This window comes from Corvus cornix, chromosome 9, assembly GCF_000738735.6.
Source record: "Corvus cornix cornix isolate S_Up_H32 chromosome 9, ASM73873v5, whole genome shotgun sequence".
Classification (NCBI taxonomy): Eukaryota; Metazoa; Chordata; class Aves; order Passeriformes; family Corvidae; genus Corvus; species Corvus cornix.
The window spans coordinates 22,688,610-22,709,309 of record NC_046339.1 but is presented as its reverse complement, the minus strand read 5'-3'; the positions used below and the strand labels follow the sequence as shown (position 1 = coordinate 22,709,309).

The window sequence follows — 20,700 nt, the reverse complement described above, 5'->3', positions numbered from 1 at the left end:
TTTGCTGTAGTGTTTATTACATATTTGTTACATCTGAAATTTTAAACTTTCCCATTACCTATTTTGTTAAACACAGAAATCCAGCAACAATGTTCGAATTAGCATGATTAATAATCCGAGTGAAGACCCCAACAGCCAGAATACCATTGTAGCTAAAGCCATATGGGCAGCTTTGCAGACACAAACCTCAAATAATGCCAAGAACTTCATCACCAAGATGGCAAAAGAAGAAACTGTGAAGGCACTGGAGGCAGGAGCTGACATCTTGGAATTTGCTGTTGGGGTAGGCACGTCTGTTGGCATTTGCATGGGGAGGGTGCTTTACTTGTTCCTCAAATGAATTTTATAGTGTAGTTTATTCATATGCAGAAGGTGCAGGAGCAGAGAAAAGTAACACTGTTGGGTTTGCTAGTTTGTTTTTTTTTTTTACTCTCTGAAGGGCTTACCTAAATATAATGATCCATCTAGACATAAAGTAAATTCTCACACACATCAAAGCTACGTGACTTGGAAAAGTGAAAAGGAGCATGGGTGCAGGGATCTATTTAAGTGAGTCAGCTGTTTCTTGGGTGGTTAAGAGAATAATATCTTCTTTTAAGGCTGGGAAAAAAATACAAGTGCATTTCTCAAAGTAGATTTTAAAAAGTTGGGAAGATTGGAACTCGTCTAAGTAGCTGTGGCCCTTTGCAGCAGAAGTTGGGATAGTGTGAAGGTAACAACCAAGAACTAGGTTTAAGACCACAAAGAAAACGGGGCCAGGGATCAATTTTAGCAAGATATGAAGATGTTCTTCAATGGAAACCAAAAGGTGTCTTTTAAGAAGTGTGCAGAGGTCTAGTTTTCTTCCTATTTCAATGTCAAGTATTCTTTTCTTTTAGGGTATGGATACCAATATTTTCAAAGAAGCCTTTGAATCTCCCAAGGTGGATTTTGTTCTGTCCCATGCTATTTATTGCAGAGATGTTCTAAAGCTGAAGAAGGGGCAGAGGGCTGTGATCAGCAATGGACGGGTGAGATGATCAACAGACAGTGAGAGAGATACTCCACATATGAGAAAGAAGCAGATCCTGAGCAGCAGAGTCTGGGAATCAGGCACAGGAGTGTCAGCCTTTTCTAGGTCTCAGCACTCTTTAGGACCACTTCCAGTTTGATTTATTCACACCTGTGTGCCCTTTTCTTTTTACTGTGAGCAGTTACTTGTTGGTGTTGGGTACAAATTCAGGTCTCTCAATAACAAAATTGCTTTCATGCTGGCAGTGAATTGAGTCCAGGGGTAGAAGGGGATGATAAATTTGCCAGATTATGCTGCTTCAGTTTACTGGGCAAAATGATGCTGTATTTTGCCCTGACCAAGGTGCCTTGGTCTTTTCTACCATCTGTTTTTATTGTAGTTTCTCTGAGATGAGGTAAAAGATGTTACAATAGCATTTCACTGCAAATAATGAAACCCAGCTGTGTACAGCATTGGGTTTTCTTTTGTCATCTGTTTCTAGTTAGGAAAAAACCCATGCAGGTCCCAGTGGTTGCTGTATATTTCAATGGGTTAAAAATCTCAGGTGATGAGTTGTTGTATTCTATTTTTCTCATTAGCAAAATAGCAAGACTTGTCTAGATAGCTTTTAAGCTTCTGAAGGCTGGAGGAGGGAGATTTGCTGGAGTCTTGCTGGACTATTAGAATTGGCCTGGTATTCTACTGCCCCTTCCAGATGTAGTACTTCATGTATAATTTAATGTGCCTGACCCAGTGAAAATTTTAAGTGTGTATTTTATGCCTTAGTCTGGGACTCTTGGCTCTAAATAATTAGATTTACCTGTTAAACTCTGCTGCCACTGACATTAATACCAGCCTAAACAGTTGGCTTCCACTGAGACTGGGCTGGAGTATTTATTTAATACATCTTTGAATTTTTTTTCAGTGTAGCCTTTACCTAATAATGCTGATTCTGCTTTTTTTTTTTTTTTTTGTAGATTATTGGCCCATTAGAGGATGGAGAGATGTTCAATCAGGATGATTTTCATCTCCTTGAAAATATCATACTAAAGACATCGGGACAGAAAATCAAATCTCAGATTCAGCAGCTGGGATTTGAAGAAGATCTGTAAGTAAACATAAGGAGGCTCACAGAGAAGTGCTGGGACTCTTGGTAACACGAATTTCTGAATCTGATTTGCAATTCATTTAAGTGCTGCTTGGCCTATCAACAGAAAAATTATTTTAGTGATACATTTCCCCATCAGTACTATGGGAATCCTGTAAACTGTGTTTAACTTCAAAGAGAAACACTGGGGAAAGAGACAGAGATAAGGAAAGGAAAGTTCTAGATAGTTACTGCACAAAGCACAGTAATCAAGAACTAATCAAAAGAAAGTCATGTTGAAGTTCAGAAGAACAGGAGGCCCCTGTAGGTGCATGTTTGTGTGTGGGAGCACACAGCTGTGGAGATGGTTTCTACCATACATTTCCACCATCACATTTTGCTGTGATGCTGCTTGACTGTTAAGGGCTGATCAAGGAAGTTAAACATGAAGTCTGTTCTGCAGAAATGTTGTGTGATTCTGGATCCCAGCAGAACAGGTTTTAACAGTATTCCAAGCACTTCTGCATCCATTGGGTGTTGGGGTGGTGGAAGAGGGCATAGTTTGAACATAGGCTGGTTTTGGACAGAGCAATGGGTTTGGGGTTTCATTTTGTTTATTTGAATGCTACCAAGGTTTTTCAAAAACTTGAAATTATCTGCTGCATTGGAAAGCACTGTGGAATTTAGTGGAATTCACCAGGCTTGTGAGTTTGGTATGAACAATTCAAACAGCTGTCACTGTAAATCTCTGAGACTGTCAATTCAGGAAAAGCTGACAGACCTGTGGGTTACAGTTTTGCTTCTTGGCAAAGGTGTGATGTACAAAGCAGTTTTCATTGAACTTTCAAGAGGTTTTACACCTTTAAGATTGAATATATTCTTAAAATACTAGACTGAAAATTTATGGGAATACTAAAAAGTAAGAAGTAGTCAAAAGTAATTATCTTTTGTGATAGGACCCCTCTCAAAAATTTCTCCACTTACAGGATTGCTTCCCAGTGCTCAGAGTTGCAGTGTAAGATGGGAAGAGCACTGAAACAAGGGTTTGATCTGAATGGCTTTCAGGTCTGAGTGGTCGGGGGAGATTGGGAATGCAGTGCCTGTAACATGGTTGACCCCAAAAAAGCAGCTGTTCTATATTTGTTAGAGTTAAATCCTTTGGTATATTCAGTAACAAGGCTGCAACCAGTTTAAATTACTGGTGGGTTAACCCTTAAATATGTTTACTTCTTCAGAGCCTCTGTAGAGAGGTAGTAGAAGTGTTTGGGTATCTGGATTCTGTTTGCCTTCTCTTCTGCTGCAGCCTGGCACAAATGTGGTAAGTACAGGCATTTTTTTGGATATCTGCAAGCCTTTCTCTTTTCCTTCTTTTCAGGGCAAGTGACTTGGTAATGAAAGTGGATGCTCTTCTTTCTGCTCAGCCAAAAGGAGAGGCAAGGATTGAGTATCATTTTTTTGAAGAAAGATACAGGTATAGAATTGCTGAACAATGCTTTTCTGTGTCTTTTAACTTTCCCATTGTTCTGTGTTGCATTTAATTAAAAAAAAAAAAAATCTAAGTAGCAATAGGAAAGTCCTCAAGAGTTTTCAGGAAGATTCCAGAAATTAATTTTATCTCTTTACCTATCTCTATAAACATACATCTATATGCCTATTTTTTTTTCTCTAGTTTCAGAAGGTGCACAGCATTTAGGAAGTAATTTCAGTTCAGAATGAGATGGACAGCAGTGGGTTGTTATGCATTTCAGGTGTTTATCCATATGTTTGGTACTTCAAAATTGTATTTTCTTCCATTTAGTGCAGTTAAACTGAGACCAAAAGAGGGGGAGACATACTTTGATGTTGTGGCTATTGTTGATCCTGTGACCAGAGATGCTCAAAGACTTGCTCCGTTACTTTTGGTACGTAGGCAGGGTTGTAAGCAATGTCAAATTCTGTCATTTTGGAATGTTTGTCTTCCTCTTTGACTGTGTGGTGACCAGTGGCTTTCTAATAGTGTGTCTGAGTTTCACAGTACATTTATCAGTGGAAATACTAATGAGGCTGCACTATGCACTAACAAGATCATGCTCAGGTATTGTCCAGAGAGCTTTTAGCTTCACTGCTCTAACAGCTTAGTTTGCAGTGACTGTGTTCTTGAGGAAGGTCTCAGCATGCCAAAAAGAATGCCTGAAATATGAGGAGCAGGTAACTGTTCTTAAAAACACCAATTAATAAGGAGGGGGAGGGGTGGTAAAGCAAATCACAAGGAGGGAGGATTGGGAATGAGCATGTAACATGCCACCCTGAGGTCCTGTCTATAAAACAGTGGTCAGCTCTTCTCATTAGCATCTTAAGGGATGTCTCTTTCTCCTTACTTTAGGTTTTGAACCAATTGATAAATATGAACCTGAGAGTGTTTATGAACTGCCAGTCTAAACTTTCTGACATGCCACTGAAAAGGTAAGGAGTTCCATGATAGAAGGGGGGTGGAGAGAGAGAGAAGCCTGTTGGAATGTGCAAGCACAGAAGCGTGGTCAGCTGTCCCATAGGAAGTCTCAATAACTGCTTTGAGCTCATTTATGTAATAGCATCATTTCCCACAGAGAATCTGGGAATTTGTGGATGGCATGAAGTAATTCTGCTGTTTTACAAGTTGGGTGCTTTTAATTTTTTTTTTAATATTTATATAAAATTAAATAACTTACTAATCTTAATGGTTGAGTCTTGCACAGTCTTGTTTGGTCCTTCAAGACCGAAATTCTGCCCTATCCTAAGGTTAACACAACCTGTGTTACTTTGGACAAAGCCTTGGAGACATTAGAGGTCAGGGAAAGCTGATGCCATCTGCAAATAGAATGAGAGTGGAATATTAGCAAATTTTGGCAGATACATATTCTAACATTTTCTTTCTGAAATTTCAGCTTTTACCGCTATGTTTTGGAGCCAGAGATTTCTTTCACAGCAGAGAATAACTTTGCTCCAGGACCAATTGCCAAGTTTTTAGATATGCCCCAGTCTCCACTGTTCACTCTGAACTTAAATACTCCTGAGAGTTGGATGGTGGAGTCTGTTAGAACCCCCTATGACCTTGACAATATTTTCTTAGAGGAGGTAAGAGAAATCATCATGTTCCTACTGCATTTAAATGGTTGTGTTTTTCCAGGGCTTTTTTATGGGAAAGAAATGCAGAATTTTAAATTGCCAATAAACATACAGCTGTGGATATTACTGCATTTGCAGACCTCTAAAGATTTTCTAGGAGGGGAAGCATAAGCTCCCTGACAGCAAGATTGCTGTTCTCAGTTACTCATGGATGCCTGACCCAGAGGTTCAAAAACACCCTAGTCTTGAAGCAGGTCCTTTCCCTTGCTCCTAGAAGCCACCAAGCTGGTTTTAGCTACTTATTTTCACAGTTTTTGTTAACTGGCAAAGACTCCTGTGGTTGATAGAAGGACATCCAGTATCAATGCAGCAGTAAAATCATGCAGCAGAAATCCACTCAGTGGCTGTAGGTTCAGGAGCTTACTGCTGCTTGAACAGACCTAGAGTCAGACTGTTAGACTGTGGATCTGGGCAGTGCTGCCCCACATCCAGAGGGAGAAATAAGGAAAAGCCTGTCTGCTGTATGTGTAATGAGACTGTCAGAGCCTTAATAAACAGGCCTCTGGAAAAGTGGCAGGCTTTACAGCCTTGTGGGCATTACAAATGTGGGTCCCCTTCTCACTGATCACTGTATTATTAGCCCCCTCTTACTTCTGCATCTCTCTAATATTGTTTGGAAATATGGTATGGTATTGTGGTATATCCGGTATTCCTAATCCTGTACTAGTTAGTCAGAAATCTAGGAAATTTGGTGAGTGTTTTATGGTTTGGGTTTTGGTTTAGTGTGTTTTGGTTTAGGAGTTTTTGCTTTTCATCTCTTAACCTAGCTGTAAAGCCATAAATGAACCACTGGTATTACATGTCAAGCCTCTGATTTCCGTGCCTGCCCCTTAATTTAATTGAAAGCCTGAGAGAGAGGGCGATTAAATGCTTCAGGCATTCAAAGTGCATTCCTGAGCTTCCAAATAAACAGCAGCTTTACTTTTGCAGGTGCACCATTTCCAGTTCCCAATGTGCAGTCTGTTGGTGCTGTAGCAATTAAACTGTCATTTTGGATGTGCAAATGAGAGGAGATGCTTTGTGGGATTAAACTAACATTCTGCTTATGTACTGTCCTCAGGCTACATCTGAATTTGGCCTGGTAGGGACCCAAGTCTTTTGGGGTTGTGGTTTTTTTTTTTTCTTTTTTTTTTCTTTTTTTTTGTTGTTTTATATTTTCTTTTCTCTTTCCTTGCCACCTTTGTTCAGTGTAGAAAGAAAGGAATGGGTGTTTCCTGACAGTACCCTAGTGCACTGTAAGGGTAATGCAGAGCAAACAAAGCTAATAGTAGGTGAGACCAGCTTTAAACAGATTTACAGTCAAAATCCTGGATCCCATCATATACTTTTTATGATATGCCAACTACATTCTCCAGTAAATGTTAAAAAAAAATAAATTGTGGAATAGAGCAACAATTCTCCCCTTTTCTTATTCTAGCATATGTTGAGATCCAAATTCTTTTGGTCTGGGCCACTCTTAACAATATTTGTGTGAAGTTTGTCATTTGAAGGAGCTGAGCTCTTTGAGGCTTTCTAGGTATTTGTCTAATAATAAAATTACTCTGGTAAATTTGTTTTTTAATGACTATGGCTATTCTAGAGAGTACCTGAATGACTAGAAGTCGGCACTTTAGAGCTAGTGCTGCAGTCAGCAGTATCTGCTCCTTACAGGTGGACAGTGTTGTAGCTGCAGAGTATGAACTGGAGTACCTGCTGCTGGAGGGACACTGCTATGACATTACAACTGGGCAGCCACCTCGGGGACTCCAGTTTACACTGGGGACTTCAACCAGCCCTGTCATCGTTGATACCATCGTTATGGCCAACTTGGTAAGCGTTCTGCTGGAGCTGGCAGCAGCTAACTGGTGTTCATCCAGTCAGCACAGCCACTGCCATTAACCACTGGCTGTTCTCTAGCATGTGGCTGTGGGTATCTGGTGTATCTTGCACTCCACAGCTGCTTGCAAATACATCAGAACCACATCACTCCTCACACTGATGTCTGAAGCTTCATACTCTCTCTCACCTTTTTCAAGATGTGCTCCTTTCCCTTCAGCTCGCTGAGAAGGGTCTCTGGAATATCTTTAAATGCTGCCAGTATTCCTAAGGGAAGCTCAGACAGTTGTTTTCCTGAGACAGGGTACTCCTTGGGCCATCCACTCTGGTGCTGTGAGCCTCAGGCTGTCTCATTTTGGGACCCATTTCTTCAGGACATCTACGGCATAAATGGAGAGAGTCAGCAAGAATAGCTGACATTGTAGAAAATAAAGGAAGTGGGAAAGAATGGGATTTGCTTATTTTAGTTGAGAAAAGGTGCTGGAAATCGAAGTGTATGATTGTTCCCTGCAGCTGCTTTTGTAATGTCACCACATAAGGGGTGTGTCTGTTCTCACCCTGGGCCATGAGAGAGGTGCTGGACTGAAATTACAGCAGAGGAAGTTAGCCACTGGAATATTTTCTTGTTATGTAATGTTAGTGAAAAACTGAAGTAAATCACCTCTTGTGGGTTTTTTTTGTTGTTTTTTTTTTTTTAATTTTTTAAGGTATTACATTTATTTAAATGAATTAAAATAAAAACAAGGAAAAAATATTCACTGGTGCAAAATACTTACTTTCGAATTTTTACTCATTTTCAATTTGTGCTTTTTCTTAGCTAGAGTATATCCTAGAATGATGCAGTATTTCTTACTGTAGAAAGAAAGATGTCCCTTATTTTACATGACATCACATTGTCTGATTATGTTGGGCGGTAGAGCTTAATGGCTCAGATGTGTCCTTTTCCTAATTAGCTCTACCAAAGTGTCTGTACCACAGGATAGGGTGCTGTAGCTGGGACTCCTCTTGCTCAGCTCAGTGTTTGTACTGTGTGTGGGCATGAAGAGACCAGGAACACGCCCTGTGCTTTTTAAAAAACATTTTAAAATTTTCTTTTTAAAGCAGACTGGCTCACGTAGGACCTGCAAGCATTTGAAGCCACAGTACAAAACTGAATGGGGCACTAAAGCATCTCTACAGTTGCTTGTATCTTCTGTAGGTGTAATGATCTAAATCACAGAGGAAAATACTCAGATCTGGAATCTGAAGCTTAAAAGGAATTGAACACAATATTTGGATTTCACTTGTAATTTTTTAAGCTCTGTAGAAGAGGTATCTTGTAAGGTGTAAATTGTGGTACTGCTTCCTGCTGTAGATGAAATACCACTCTGTAGAGCTTCAGAATTCCTTTAGATTTTGTTGTATAATTACAAATCAGTGTTTTGAAATTCCCTCACTCCTTGATGAAGGCAACCTTTTGCAGGAAAAGACTTGGAGTTTGCACTGTTCCTGTCAGGGCAATGAAGACTTTGATCTAAAAAATAGTACCAGACCTTTTCAAGCTTTTGTCTCTTAGGGAAAACCCAACAGTTTTGAATGGAATAATTTCTGGGGCTTTTCTCCTGTTCTCTGGGTTTAAAGCCTTAAGGTTATGTTAATCAATGGGCTTGCAAATAACATTTTAGATATAAAACAGTGAGTCAAAACACGTAACTTTAAAGCTAATTTTTCTGCATTTGCATTTTCTGGAAACTGCCAAATATTCTTTTCACTTTACAGGGCTACTTCCAGTTAAAAGCCAATCCTGGTGCATGGACTCTAAGACTGAGAAAAGGCAGATCTGAAGATATTTACAGGATCTACAGGTAGGTCAGGATAAGATTACTTCAGTCTTTTTCTTGTGAAACTTCATAAGTAGGTAGGCATTGTAATCTAATGGTTCCCAAATGTGGTGACCTGAACAGCAAATTAAACAGCAAATTACATTTCATGCTGAACTTATGTTATGCAAGGTGAAATTAATTAATTTAAAACCCCATTAAGTGTGTTCAAATAGATGTATTTGTTTCTTTATCATGTCTCAAACCCGTTTTGCAATGCTGAGGCTTAACAAGTGTATAAAAATGAGCAGAAGAAATAAAGAATGTATTTCTGCTTTGTAGTAAAAGTCAGTATCTTGCTCTATTTTCAGCCACGATGGCACAGACTCTCCGCCTGAAGCGAATGAAGTTATTGTTGTTCTCAATAACTTCAAGAGCAAAATTATTAAAGTGAAGGTGAGTTTAAAAACTAGGGATGCTCTTAAAGCAGACTGTTTGACCAACAGCGGGGGAGAAACTTGGATTAAGGCCTGATGCTCCCTTCCCACGAGCATGCACTTAAGGCAGTGTGCACACAGCTCACCTCACAGTGTCAGGAGGAGAGAGCATCACCTGTAGACTTGATTTGAGTTTTTGATACAGGAGAGAATGTCATGTAAGTCCTGTTCCTTGTGTATGTCCCTGAGATACAATAATACTCACGTTTTCCTGACTCAGATGTGCTTATAACTTCAAGAAAAGGCAGTTTTGTATGTCCTGTATATGTCTAGTAATAAACATTCAGCGTGTCCATTGAGCCAGCATTTTATCTGTTACAGATAAATTTTATTCATTTGGCAAGACATTTTCTGTCACTCTGACACACACTAGGTGAGAATACATTTTAAAAAAGAAAAAAATGGTAAATTACTAATCTCCTGTCTCTTTGGGTTGCCTCTCAGGTAATGCCATAGCTGAGAAGTTTAAGGAGAATGACTGCTGGATAAGTGATGGCTATAACACAGCCAGTTCACACCTGACACCATTTGCTTGTGCTGGACTAATTTTGGGATGTTCTCCCCATTCACTGTCTTGTCTGTGTATCTGCTTTGGAGTCTCAGTGGCCAGTTATACCACTTAGAGAGTGGTGGAATTGGTGTGTTGATTTTTGGGGGTTTTTTTGAGGAGTGGGGGGTGTTGGTTTCCTTGAAGGATTTTCTTTGCCAGTCACCATCATCGAAGTTGCTCACTAAACATCTCTTAGAAAAGCATTTTAACTGTCCAGACTAACATGGTGTCTAAAAGCTCCTTTTTATCTGTTAGGAAAAAGTCAGTTCATTACTGAGCTGTTTTCCCAGACAGCTTAGGTTACCTGTCAGCTCATGGGATGTAATTCAAGTGGGTGAAACCAGAACCGGTGTCAGGATAACATTCCATAGCTATTTGCCCAATATGTGGTTCCACTCACTAAAGCCATGTTATGCTTCACAGGTTCAGAAAAAGTTTGATATGATGAATGAAGATCTACTAAGTGATGGCACCAATGAGAATGAATCTGGATTTTGGGAATCTCTCAAATGGTAAAACTAATTAAATGATAACCTGCAAGTCTCTTGAAACTGGAAAACTATTTGGCAATACCATTATGTCTGTGAAATTCCACAGCTGTCTGTTAAGACTGCCTGAATTTAGGGCTGTCATTCATTGGACTCCTCTGTTTCTAGAGATCTGGATTCCTGCTTTGCACCTGCTTTTACCTTCCCTTACTCCCCCTGCTACTTGGGAGCCTGAAAACATTGTTCCTTCCCAGGAGCTGCACCTCAGCCAGTGCTCTCTCAAGCAAAGGGTGTTCATCTGTGAGCTCTTGGACCTTCCCTGTCCATGTGCACAGCACTCTGCCTTGGGGAAGATGCCCTGGTCAGCAGGGAATGACACCAAAAGCCCACAGACCAACTGTATTAAACCAAAACTGTAGCCATTTTCTGTATTTGCAGCCTTTCCTATAGAGCTGGCCCTTCCTATCTTGTCCTTCATATAACCATGGTTTTCCTTTCAGGGGATTCACAGGAGGACAAAAGAATGAAGATGTGAAACAGGATAAAGATGATGTACTAAATATATTCTCTGTAGCTTCAGGACACCTATATGAAAGATTCCTACGGTTAGTGGAGAATTCCTAATCCCAGTGTGCCAAATGGTATTGTCCTGCTTTGCACAAGGAAAAAGGTTAAAATCTGCAAGAGTATAAAAAACCCCACTTTTTCAATGCTTCAGAAGTCCACTAGAATCTGCCTCTACTGTGTCATAGGAACTTTTGTCTGCATAGCATTCGTGAGTTAAAAATAGACTTGGTTTAATAGCTGGTATGTTGCTGCCCTAAATTTTCTCACTACAATGTAGCCAATGTATTGTTAAGAAGTTACAGAATAAGTCACAGTTGCTTTGGAAAGAATCTGAACTTCGGTTGTTCTCAAAGGACTGTGAAAGCCAACAGGTTGTGTATTCTCTGACTAGTTAAGATACATAGATGTTGGGGGTTTAGTGATTTTGTAGATCAAATGAAGCAATTTACAATAGGCTGAAGCTGCCCACTTTTTCTTTATGTGTGAAGTTCAGTTATAACTGAACTGCAAATATAACATAACTGCAAATAGTTTAATCATGTAGCCCAGCAATTTGTAATCTATTACACAGCTCATCTTTTGTGGGTGCCACTTGTTCCTGTAACTGTTTTATTTTTTTTCTTTTGATAGCATAATGATGTTGTCTGTGCTGAAACATACCAAGACTCCTTTAAAGTTTTGGTTTCTGAAGAACTACTTATCACCTACATTCAAGGTTTGTCACTAATTAGGAATTTATTTGGTGGTGGGGGAAAGATACCACAAGCTGCTTCCCCCTCCCTTCCCAATGCTGTACCAGCATTGCTTGGCCAAACGTGTGCTCACCCAAAGTTGGAGAAAGCCTCACAGATGAGAATGTCAGCTGATGTGACAGTGGGCCAAGTTTTTCTAGTAAAAAACATTCTCCCAATGCTCTTCTGTCATTTTGCATGCTCCCACTTACACTGCTTTGTACACCCCTAAATAATTGTCCCATCTGTGAATTTTTGTGATTTGAGTAGTGCATTCTTTTAGACTCATCTGTGGATCACTATAAAATGGCTCATTAGGAACTGTGTGGACAAAGATGCTGAAATATTTAGTTGTCTCAGGATAATTGGCTTTACAATTTGTATTGATTGTTCAACTTGGGGCTCAAGACTTTTGTGTGAATTAACAATTTTCTTTGTGGTATTTCATTTTATGATGTTTGATGCCTTAGACTGAAGTCTGTCTCTTGTAATGTGCTTTTCTTTTTCCTGCAGAGGAACAAAGAACTGAGATAAGCTGCTTTTTTCCCCTCCCTCTGCAGGAGTTCATCCCATACATGGCCAAGAAGTATAATTTCCAGTATGAGCTTGTCCAGTATAAATGGCCACGCTGGCTGCACCAACAAACAGAGAAGCAGCGCATCATCTGGGGTTACAAGATCCTCTTTCTAGATGTGCTCTTCCCATTAGCTGTTGATAAAATCCTGTTTGTGGATGCTGATCAGGTAACACAGAGGCTGGAGTTATTTGATCTTCTCTTTTTTTCTTTCTCTCTTTTTTTTTTAATAATAAATTCCTGAATACAATTTCTGTATTGTTGGAAGGGTTGCAAGTTTGAGCCCTTCATAGGTATGACTGGAGGTTGATTCTGTAATTATTGCATGCTTCAGTGAGGGCTGGGTTTTGTGCCTGTTTCCACAAGATTGGATTTGTTGGCCTGTCTTTTGCTGTTGTCTGGTTCCTCACTCACTCACTGTGATTCCAGCTAGTTTGCCAAATAGATTCTTATTTCACATTTCCATTTTTCCAGTTCAGTCTGTTCTCCCAGCCTGCAGATCACTTACCACAGACAGTACTTTCCTAAGTCACCAACCACTCTGCCTTCCCAGGCCCCTGCTTTTAGCTTGGCCACATCTGAGTGGCTTTCAGAGGAGGAGAAGGCAAATCCTTTGGGCATGAGGCCATGTCCTGTTGCAAGGCAAACAGGACTGGAAGGCTTTGTGTGTCCTCACTCCTCAACGGGTGGAAAGTGCAGAAAACAGGCACAGTGAGAACTGCCAAAAGTACTCTATCAAAAATACACATGGAACTGAGAAGTACAGATCATCAACAAGTGAGTGTGAGCTGCCTTGGGGGTTTTGGCATATGTACAGTGTGGTCCCATGCCAGGTCTAACTTAAGCTGAAGTATCAGTTAGGAGAGATTTCCAGCTACCCTGTTGTCATTTTAGACAGTTGTTTCTCTGTTTGTGAGAGATATTAAGGCATTTTTTCCCATCAGAGTGGTATTTTTAAAGTAGTGCTACTGCCACATCTGTGTCAAAAAGACATTAAAAAGCTTTCTTCCCTGGAGGCTCTGCAAACTGAGAGGAAGGGATACCAAGAATCACAGTAGAGTTCATGTATAGTGAGAATTCTTGCTGCCTAAGAAACAGTTTTGCTCTTCAGCTGTCAAACCAACCCCTATCAGCTTATTTGAAGCTCTATTTTATTTGCTTCAGCTCTAAGGGCAGGGAGACAACACCTTTTGTGCTGTGTTTTTGTACTACATACACATAATGCCAAAGACTGCCATATATATCAGGTAATTCTTCCTTTAGCTGTTTGCTCAGTTGGAATTAAATCCTGTACAGCATTTCCAAATAAGCCATGGTAGGCTCCTAGAAATCAGAATAAAATGTCCTTTCCCTTCAGATTGTGCGCACAGATCTAAAAGAATTGAGAGATTTCAATCTCGACGGTGCTCCTTATGGATATACTCCATTCTGTGACAGCCGAAGGGAAATGGATGGCTACAGGTTCTGGAAATCAGGATACTGGGCAAGTCATTTAGCTGGAAGAAAATACCACATCAGGTATTGAAGAATTACTATTTTTTTTTTTTTTTTCAAAATAGAGGGGTAAAATTTTTGTTGCTACTTAGACTTAGCAGAAAACTAGCTGAGGTATACAGCCCTGTATGAACCACTTTTTGCTTACTGTTGCCTCTTAAAGGTTCCATGGCCTATGGTCCCTTGTAAGCACTAGGGACACTGAAGTTATTTTCAGTATGCTACAACTTTTACAGATGAAGAACTGAAGTGTTATCTAACAGACATCTTCCTTTGTTAATAACAAACGTTGGAACAGGGACTGCATGACAGCAAAGCTAAGATAGATTTGTTGAAAACTCTTTTTTGTACGTGCCATGACCTTGTTAGAGTGGCTTTCCTGCCTTGTAATGGATCATCTGATGTGCTGCCACTGTGAGATTGTTTTAGGGTATTGTGTCTCAGGGGTTCTAGTGGGGCTGCAGTCAATTATCCCCCAGTGAAATGTCATTACTGATTGCATCATCTCCACATAGTGCTCTATATGTTGTGGATCTGAAGAAGTTCAGAAAGATAGCAGCTGGAGATCGACTCAGAGGACAGTATCAGGGTCTTAGTCAGGATCCAAACAGTCTGTCCAACCTTGATCAGGTGTGTTTTATTGTGTTTGTTTTGGTTTATTGGGTGATGGTGTCAGGTTGGGACTTGGGATTTTTCCAAAGGACTTTGTTTGGAATGGGATGAAGTGTTGATTCATCACTTTATATTTGCATTGGGGCAAAAGAAAACTCTTACAGAAGTTAACCTTCAGAATTACTGTTGGTTTGGGAGGGGGGTTGCTCCTCCCACCCTGCACCCTGTGGAAACAGCTACTAACTCTCTATTTTGCACAACAGGATTTGCCAAACAACATGATCCACCAGGTACCAATTAAGTCCCTCCCCCAGGAGTGGCTGTGGTGTGAAACGTGGTGTGACGATTCCTCAAAGAAGAGAGCAAAAACCATTGATCTGGTGAGTGCAGGATGATTCCCTCACTCTTACATCACATTAAAATACAGCAACCAGTTTTAGAGGCACTTCCCTACCTCAGCCTGTATCAGTACTTGCATGTTTTCAGCATTTGAGTTTCTTCTGTTAGCTTCTGTATTTCTCTTACCTGGAGCAGTGGCATTGTTATGAATTTGGAAAGAGACTTTGCACTGTTCTCTAGTTGAAGTACAGGCACGTGTTGTTCACCACCAGCAGATTAATCCCTGCAGAGGGAAGCTGAGTGCAGAAACCTTTTGTAGCCTGTCTGTTCTGTCTGCAGTGTAACAACCCAATGACCAAAGAGCCCAAGCTGCAGGCAGCCATGCGGATAGTTCCAGAATGGCAGGACTACGATCAAGAAATCAAACTGCTCCAGAGTCATTTCCAGAAGGAAAAAGAAATGGGAACACCAGCTAAGATGCCAGGACAACACACACATGGTAATCTCTGTTTCTGTGCTTCTGTGACTTCCTCCATACCTGTTGGTGTGGTGCTGTGTGCTCCCTCACTGTGAGCTTGTACCATGCACAGGGCTGAATGAGGGCCTGTTCAATCATCGGGGAGTGTAATGGGATGGAAGGACCTTTGCTGAGTGAGGCTGGTGCAATTTAACCTAATTCTGAAAGCCAGAGAACAGACTTGTTCCAGTTCTGTAAAAGACCCTCACTGTTCCTGCAATTTTATGAGCTTGGCCTTATCTTAACCCTTAAAGAAGGGCTGCTACACACCGTGGCTGAGAATTGTTCTTCAGGCACTGGTACCTTGCAAGGAACAAGCCTCGGGAGGCTGTACTGATTTTCAAACCAATCTGCCAATTGAGGCAACTGAAACTAAGTGCTCTTTGTTCTCTCCTCTTCTACAGATCCAGCAGCACATGTGGAATTATGATCCATGGAGACAAATTCAAGTTAGACTTTTTCATAGACAATTTTTATATTGAAAGCTAGGTTTTTTCCGGTATGTCTGCAAAACTGCTGAATAATTGAATGGGATGATGTATGCATTTCTATTACTTGCCTTTGGGTTAATTTCTGCATATGAAATAGGATCTGGATTGCTGGAATTAGCATTACTGGGGTTTTTTTGCACCTGTGGTGGAGATGAAAGACCCCATGATGGAATTTAGTGTTTCAGAAACAAAACTTCACAATCCACCGGAAAAGCCACAGCCTGTTCCTTCAGCTGTTGCTGCCTCCACCACTGATGAAGCTCCTGTTGGCCTCAGATCTAACTTGAGAGTCTGGGAATTGCAGACATACGTCCTAACCTCATCTGATGGACATAATTTTTCCAGGTAACATTATAAGGCTCTAAATTCTGCCTTGAATTTGGGACGCTGTTTCATCTTCAGGTTTTCAAACAATTGAAAATACTTCTTGGATTTGGTTCAGTCTGCCCTTGATTTTGTTACAAAACCAGCATTATTTTGATTTTCTATTTCCTGTCTTCATGTATTGCCCAACTTTTGATGGTTTGGCTTAATGTAAAGCTACCACAATCTATTTAAATGCCCATCCAAATGCCTAAGCTTACAAAGTGAGCAGAACACGGAATTTGGCAGCTGATTTCATCCTAGCCTATATGACTTGAATCAAAGTGCCCTCCCTTCCTCCTGCTCCAAGTGTAAATCAGTCTGCAAAACTGGTAGGGCCTCACTCTTGCTGTGGTTCACTGATTCATGAATGTTTTTTTGTTTATGAAAAATCTGTGGAAGCTTGGAAGTTTATCATCATGTAAATTTCATTAACTTTATTTTTCTTCAAACAGCGATGTTGTCACATCAATAAAAACTTCAGAGCTCCTAGGTCTTAAGCTTTAGCTCCCACTCAGTCCTTTGATCATCCTTTTTCCTTGCACACATTACAGTCTTAATTTGATCTTGGGGTTTCTGGATATTTCACTTGCATTTGCTTTCATTCTGTGCATAGACAAGAAGGTCTCTTCTTGCAAGGATTAATTACCCTGGGCTAGTTTTATCACTCATATTCATGTCTTCATTTTTAAAGATGCTGCTGCCATAGTTCTGTACTATGAACATACCAATTAAAGAAAACCCTCAAACCCTATTTCCCTCATTCTGTAGGATTAATAGCCTGCTCCTGGTAACACTGAGGAGTTGAAGAGTTGAAATAAAGGAACTAAAAGGAGATTGCTAGTACAAAATATAGTTACCTATGCATCTTGAGAAATCCAAACTTTTTTGGTTTTTGTGCCTCCCATGTTTTTATACAGGTGAATGTTTTCTGCTGTAAGACCTTCAACCCACTGATAATCCTGATTTAAGATATTCCTCTGGAATTACTGTGTTATAAATCCTGTCAAGTTTTGGAGGAATCTGAAAGAAGACTTCAGTTGTAGTGTTTAAACTGTTCAGTAGTGTGACTTAAGAGAAAAAGCAGCTCTTCTCCAGCTAGCTCAAGGGAGGGCCCAAACTCTTTAAAAAGCACATTAAGAGCAGTGCCCAGGGTCCCTCAGCTCAGCTGGCTTGCCCTGCTGGCCTGTAGTGCTGCACATGCCCTTGTGGCTATCAAAGGTGGGGAGTTCTGGCAAGGTTTGGGAGAGTTTATAACCCACCTCTCCCCAGAAAAAGCTGTGCAAACATGGGGGGCTAGAGAGCAGCCTTACAGAGTTTATTAGCTTAGGTATTTCCCACTTTTGGGGGTTTTAAATTGAGATTGTCTGTCTGGTGGCTCTGGAAATTACAGGTGAGGTGCCTTATGCTTGCCATCAGAACTGTTCCACTTAAGGAGAAGCAGACTTACAGTAGAAGGACTTTTTCCTAGTGTAAAAAACAATGTGCCTGCCACGAAATTAAACAGCTAATACAGCACAGGTAAGATTGTCCTTTCTGTGTTCAGCTACAAAGCACTTCAGCCTTGCTGGAGCACGTGGAGTGGCACAGGAAGAAGTGGGCAGCAGCTGTACACCACCATTCCCTCCAGGGATGGATGGGGAAAGAATGTGCCCAAGCCTTCAGAATAAGAGCAGCTTTCCATGAAACAAGGCCCTTTCCTATCTAGAACCAGATTTGGCTTCTTTTTTTTCCCCAAATTATATTCAGAGCCCCAAGACTGAGAGTAAAGCAACCTCTTAAATTCAGCACATTTACAATGGTGTGTCAAATAAGAAAATACTTCTAAATTAAATGTCAGTTACAGATATTTTTTTTTTAGTTCTACACCTTCATTCTGATAGTTAATGTATGTACTTGAACACCCACACTGCATCCTTTTTTTTTGAAATTATAAAATCTAGCTAGCTCTGGAGGATATTTTTGTTGCCTCTAGTTAACAGACGCCATGCTCTTCAGTTTTTATAAAGAAATAAAACTTATCTAACTCACAACTGATACAGAAAGAAACCAGAAACATACTGTGAGGTTCTGTACCCTTGCAGTACTCATAAGAGTCCTGTAGCTGTTCACAAGTACAATACAAAATGCACATGGTACTGATCATTCTGAATGTGAACTATTCCCCTTTTTCCTGAGAAGCCACTATTTATTTCCACCCAAAAATAACAATCAAGAAGAGAATAACCACTTCTTTTGGATCTGTGCATATGTTTGCTCTTAGATGCTCAATGGGGCCTTGAAAGACAAATAGTTTGTCACCCCCATCTAGAAAGCATCTCAGAGTGAGATGCTTAATGAAATAGAGCTGCTGCTGATCATATCACTGATGGCCTGGTCCTGTAACTAGTAAGACTGATGATAATTAGAAAATGGGGATTGCAGAGGGCACAGTGTAATTTTGGATCCCTCAGCCTAGAAAAGCCCTTTCTGTGGCAAACTGATGACGTTGTTCCCATCTCTGGCTACAAGCAGCTCGACCGCTTGGTGTGGAGTTCACACTTGAGAAATGCTCTGTACTTTTATTTTAAAAGGAAGATTTCACTGCCTTACTAAAAAGCAAATAGCAAAGAAATAAGACTTTAGGATTTCTCCTTCATTCAGCTATATGGGGTTATAAAGAAAATGAAAGAGGCATGTACAAAGCAGTAAATAGCCAGTCACAGTCTTAGGAACCAGAACATTTTTTAAATTATGACCTGGTTTTACCCAAATCTTCTGTAATCTGTTCAAGAATATTCCATAACTCTGTGTGGCACCAATACCAAGTGACCCAAGGCATTGGGAGTTCTCTTTACTGAATGTTGAGATCACAGTGAGTGTCCCAGTGCAGTGGCAACAAGAAGATCCAATGTAATAAAACCTCTGCTGTTCTTTACCCGTGTCTCTCCTGTCCATTGCTTTGGGGCAGATAACTCAGGTTTTAATAGTGTTCCTTGGAGTACATTTTTCACTTCTTGTATGCAAGTGTTGGGATACCATTGAAAAGCCAGAAGGGAAAAGGAGGAGTTCTCCCTCCCAGCCAGTCTTGTTAATCACGGTGTTCGAGTAACCTCTAAACTGAAGCACTTCTGTTAAACAATAGGAATATCTTATATAAATCTACCTTTTAGGTCTTTTTTTGGAACTCTACCTACTACTACTTAAAAAGGATGTTTCTGTGTCAGCTTTTTGTCATTTCTTCATTTGATTTGGTTTTACACTGATACTTCACAGTAAACACTTGGAAAGTGATCCTCCAGCAATACTCCCAAGTATTCCAAGAGCTGTGTCTAAAGTTCTTTCAGAGCTGGGAATGAATTCCAAACTCCCATGGGACTCTCAAAGCCTCTTAACCAGAGCATCTTTATTAACCAAAGAGCTATAAATGAGACAGCTTGACACAGGAAGCCCAACTGAATGCTACAGAGGCATACACTTGCTTTCTTACAGTTGACTGAACTTGCTCAGGTCTGGAAAATGAGACCAAATCCTAGGAGACAACTAAAAGGGGAAAAGGAAGCAGCCAGAAAGAATAAATACACACCATATGCCTATGACCTCCTCAACAGGACTTTGCACTCCCCTCCTTTGGCTTTTTGAAGTACCTATTGAAGCATGTTACTGTACATACTTAATGCTAAAGAACTGATCACCCTCCACCCCAAAAGAGCTGCATAAATGAGAAAAATTCTGATGGGGGAGTGGGGGATAAAAAAAAAAGTAGTTTTGAAGCCTTTTTTTACAAAATTAAAAAAAATTGTATTAACCTGAATACAACAGGTTTCTTTGAGGAGCAAACTGTCCCATTCCCCTCAGCCTGCATCCTGCCAGCTATCAATACATGCAGGTAACATCAGCCATAACACCACACAGAGCTGGGGCTGTCACACCACACGGTGCAGGATTTCTCCCTCAGGGCAGTAACCTGCCAAGGGCAGCTGCTGGAGGAGCCCATCACGTTCTCACTTGGCTCTGCACTTCTGGCCATACGTGCAAGGCATTGCTCAAACAGTGCCCAACCTGTCCCTTTACTTTCTCAGCAGCAATCTCTAATTTCCAGCACCTGTGTCCATCTCTCATCAATAAGCAGAGCCAGCTTTCCAGTGTAAAACTTGCTGCCCTGAACTAACAGCCTGAGGGGCCACAAGGCACACGGGGACTGTCCACTGCCCTGTGCTGAGAACACAGCTGTACAGCGGGTGCCTCTGTCCAAGACTTTGCCACAAAACCCAAGCAGGACTTAACCCAAAGCTCTGTTCAGTGCTGCTGCTGATGTATTGGGCACAGCAGCTCGCATCCAGCTCCTGTCTCCACAGGAGAGATGAAAGGAATTGAGTGCCCCGATGTGTGTAGAGGCTTCTCCCTTGCTGGTTTGCTGTGTAGCATTTAGGCTCTTTCTGGGGGAGATACAAAGCCATATGAGGGCAGGCAGCACTTTGTTTGCAGGTAAACAAATCCCCTGCCCACAAGCTGCTCTTGCTGCCTGTTTCCATGTGTTGACCAAATACTTGCACTGACATAAGATGAAAAGTCACTAAAACGCTCTTCAGAACAAGCTATGCTGCCCTTGTCCCCAAGGCTTAGACACAGGGACAGGGATACCCCACACCAGTGTCCCAT

General features: G+C 40.8%; 1 protein-coding gene across 3 annotated transcripts in view; it reads left to right on the top strand.

Moving 5' to 3' along the window:
• Positions 1-18,976, top strand: part of UGGT1 (UDP-glucose glycoprotein glucosyltransferase 1) — a 42,408-nt gene extending 23,432 nt beyond the window's left edge. For all 3 annotated transcript variants that reach the window (XM_039557085.1, XM_039557083.1, XM_010405473.4), the window contains 19 exons: positions 77-283; positions 879-1,010; positions 1,969-2,099; positions 3,454-3,549; positions 3,877-3,979; positions 4,441-4,520; positions 4,982-5,171; positions 6,873-7,031; positions 8,796-8,881; positions 9,208-9,292; positions 10,307-10,395; positions 10,872-10,976; positions 11,569-11,653; positions 12,230-12,412; positions 13,601-13,761; positions 14,253-14,367; positions 14,613-14,729; positions 15,028-15,187; positions 15,610-18,976. In XM_039557085.1, the coding sequence (XP_039413019.1) occupies positions 77-283; positions 879-1,010; positions 1,969-2,099; positions 3,454-3,549; positions 3,877-3,979; positions 4,441-4,520; positions 4,982-5,171; positions 6,873-7,031; positions 8,796-8,881; positions 9,208-9,292; positions 10,307-10,395; positions 10,872-10,976; positions 11,569-11,653; positions 12,230-12,412; positions 13,601-13,761; positions 14,253-14,367; positions 14,613-14,729; positions 15,028-15,187; positions 15,610-15,635 (2,310 nt within the window). In that variant the 3' untranslated portion in view covers positions 15,636-18,976. The remainder of the gene's footprint in view (positions 1-76; positions 284-878; positions 1,011-1,968; positions 2,100-3,453; positions 3,550-3,876; positions 3,980-4,440; positions 4,521-4,981; positions 5,172-6,872; positions 7,032-8,795; positions 8,882-9,207; positions 9,293-10,306; positions 10,396-10,871; positions 10,977-11,568; positions 11,654-12,229; positions 12,413-13,600; positions 13,762-14,252; positions 14,368-14,612; positions 14,730-15,027; positions 15,188-15,609) is intronic.
• The last annotated feature ends 1,724 nt before the right edge of the window (positions 18,977-20,700 follow it).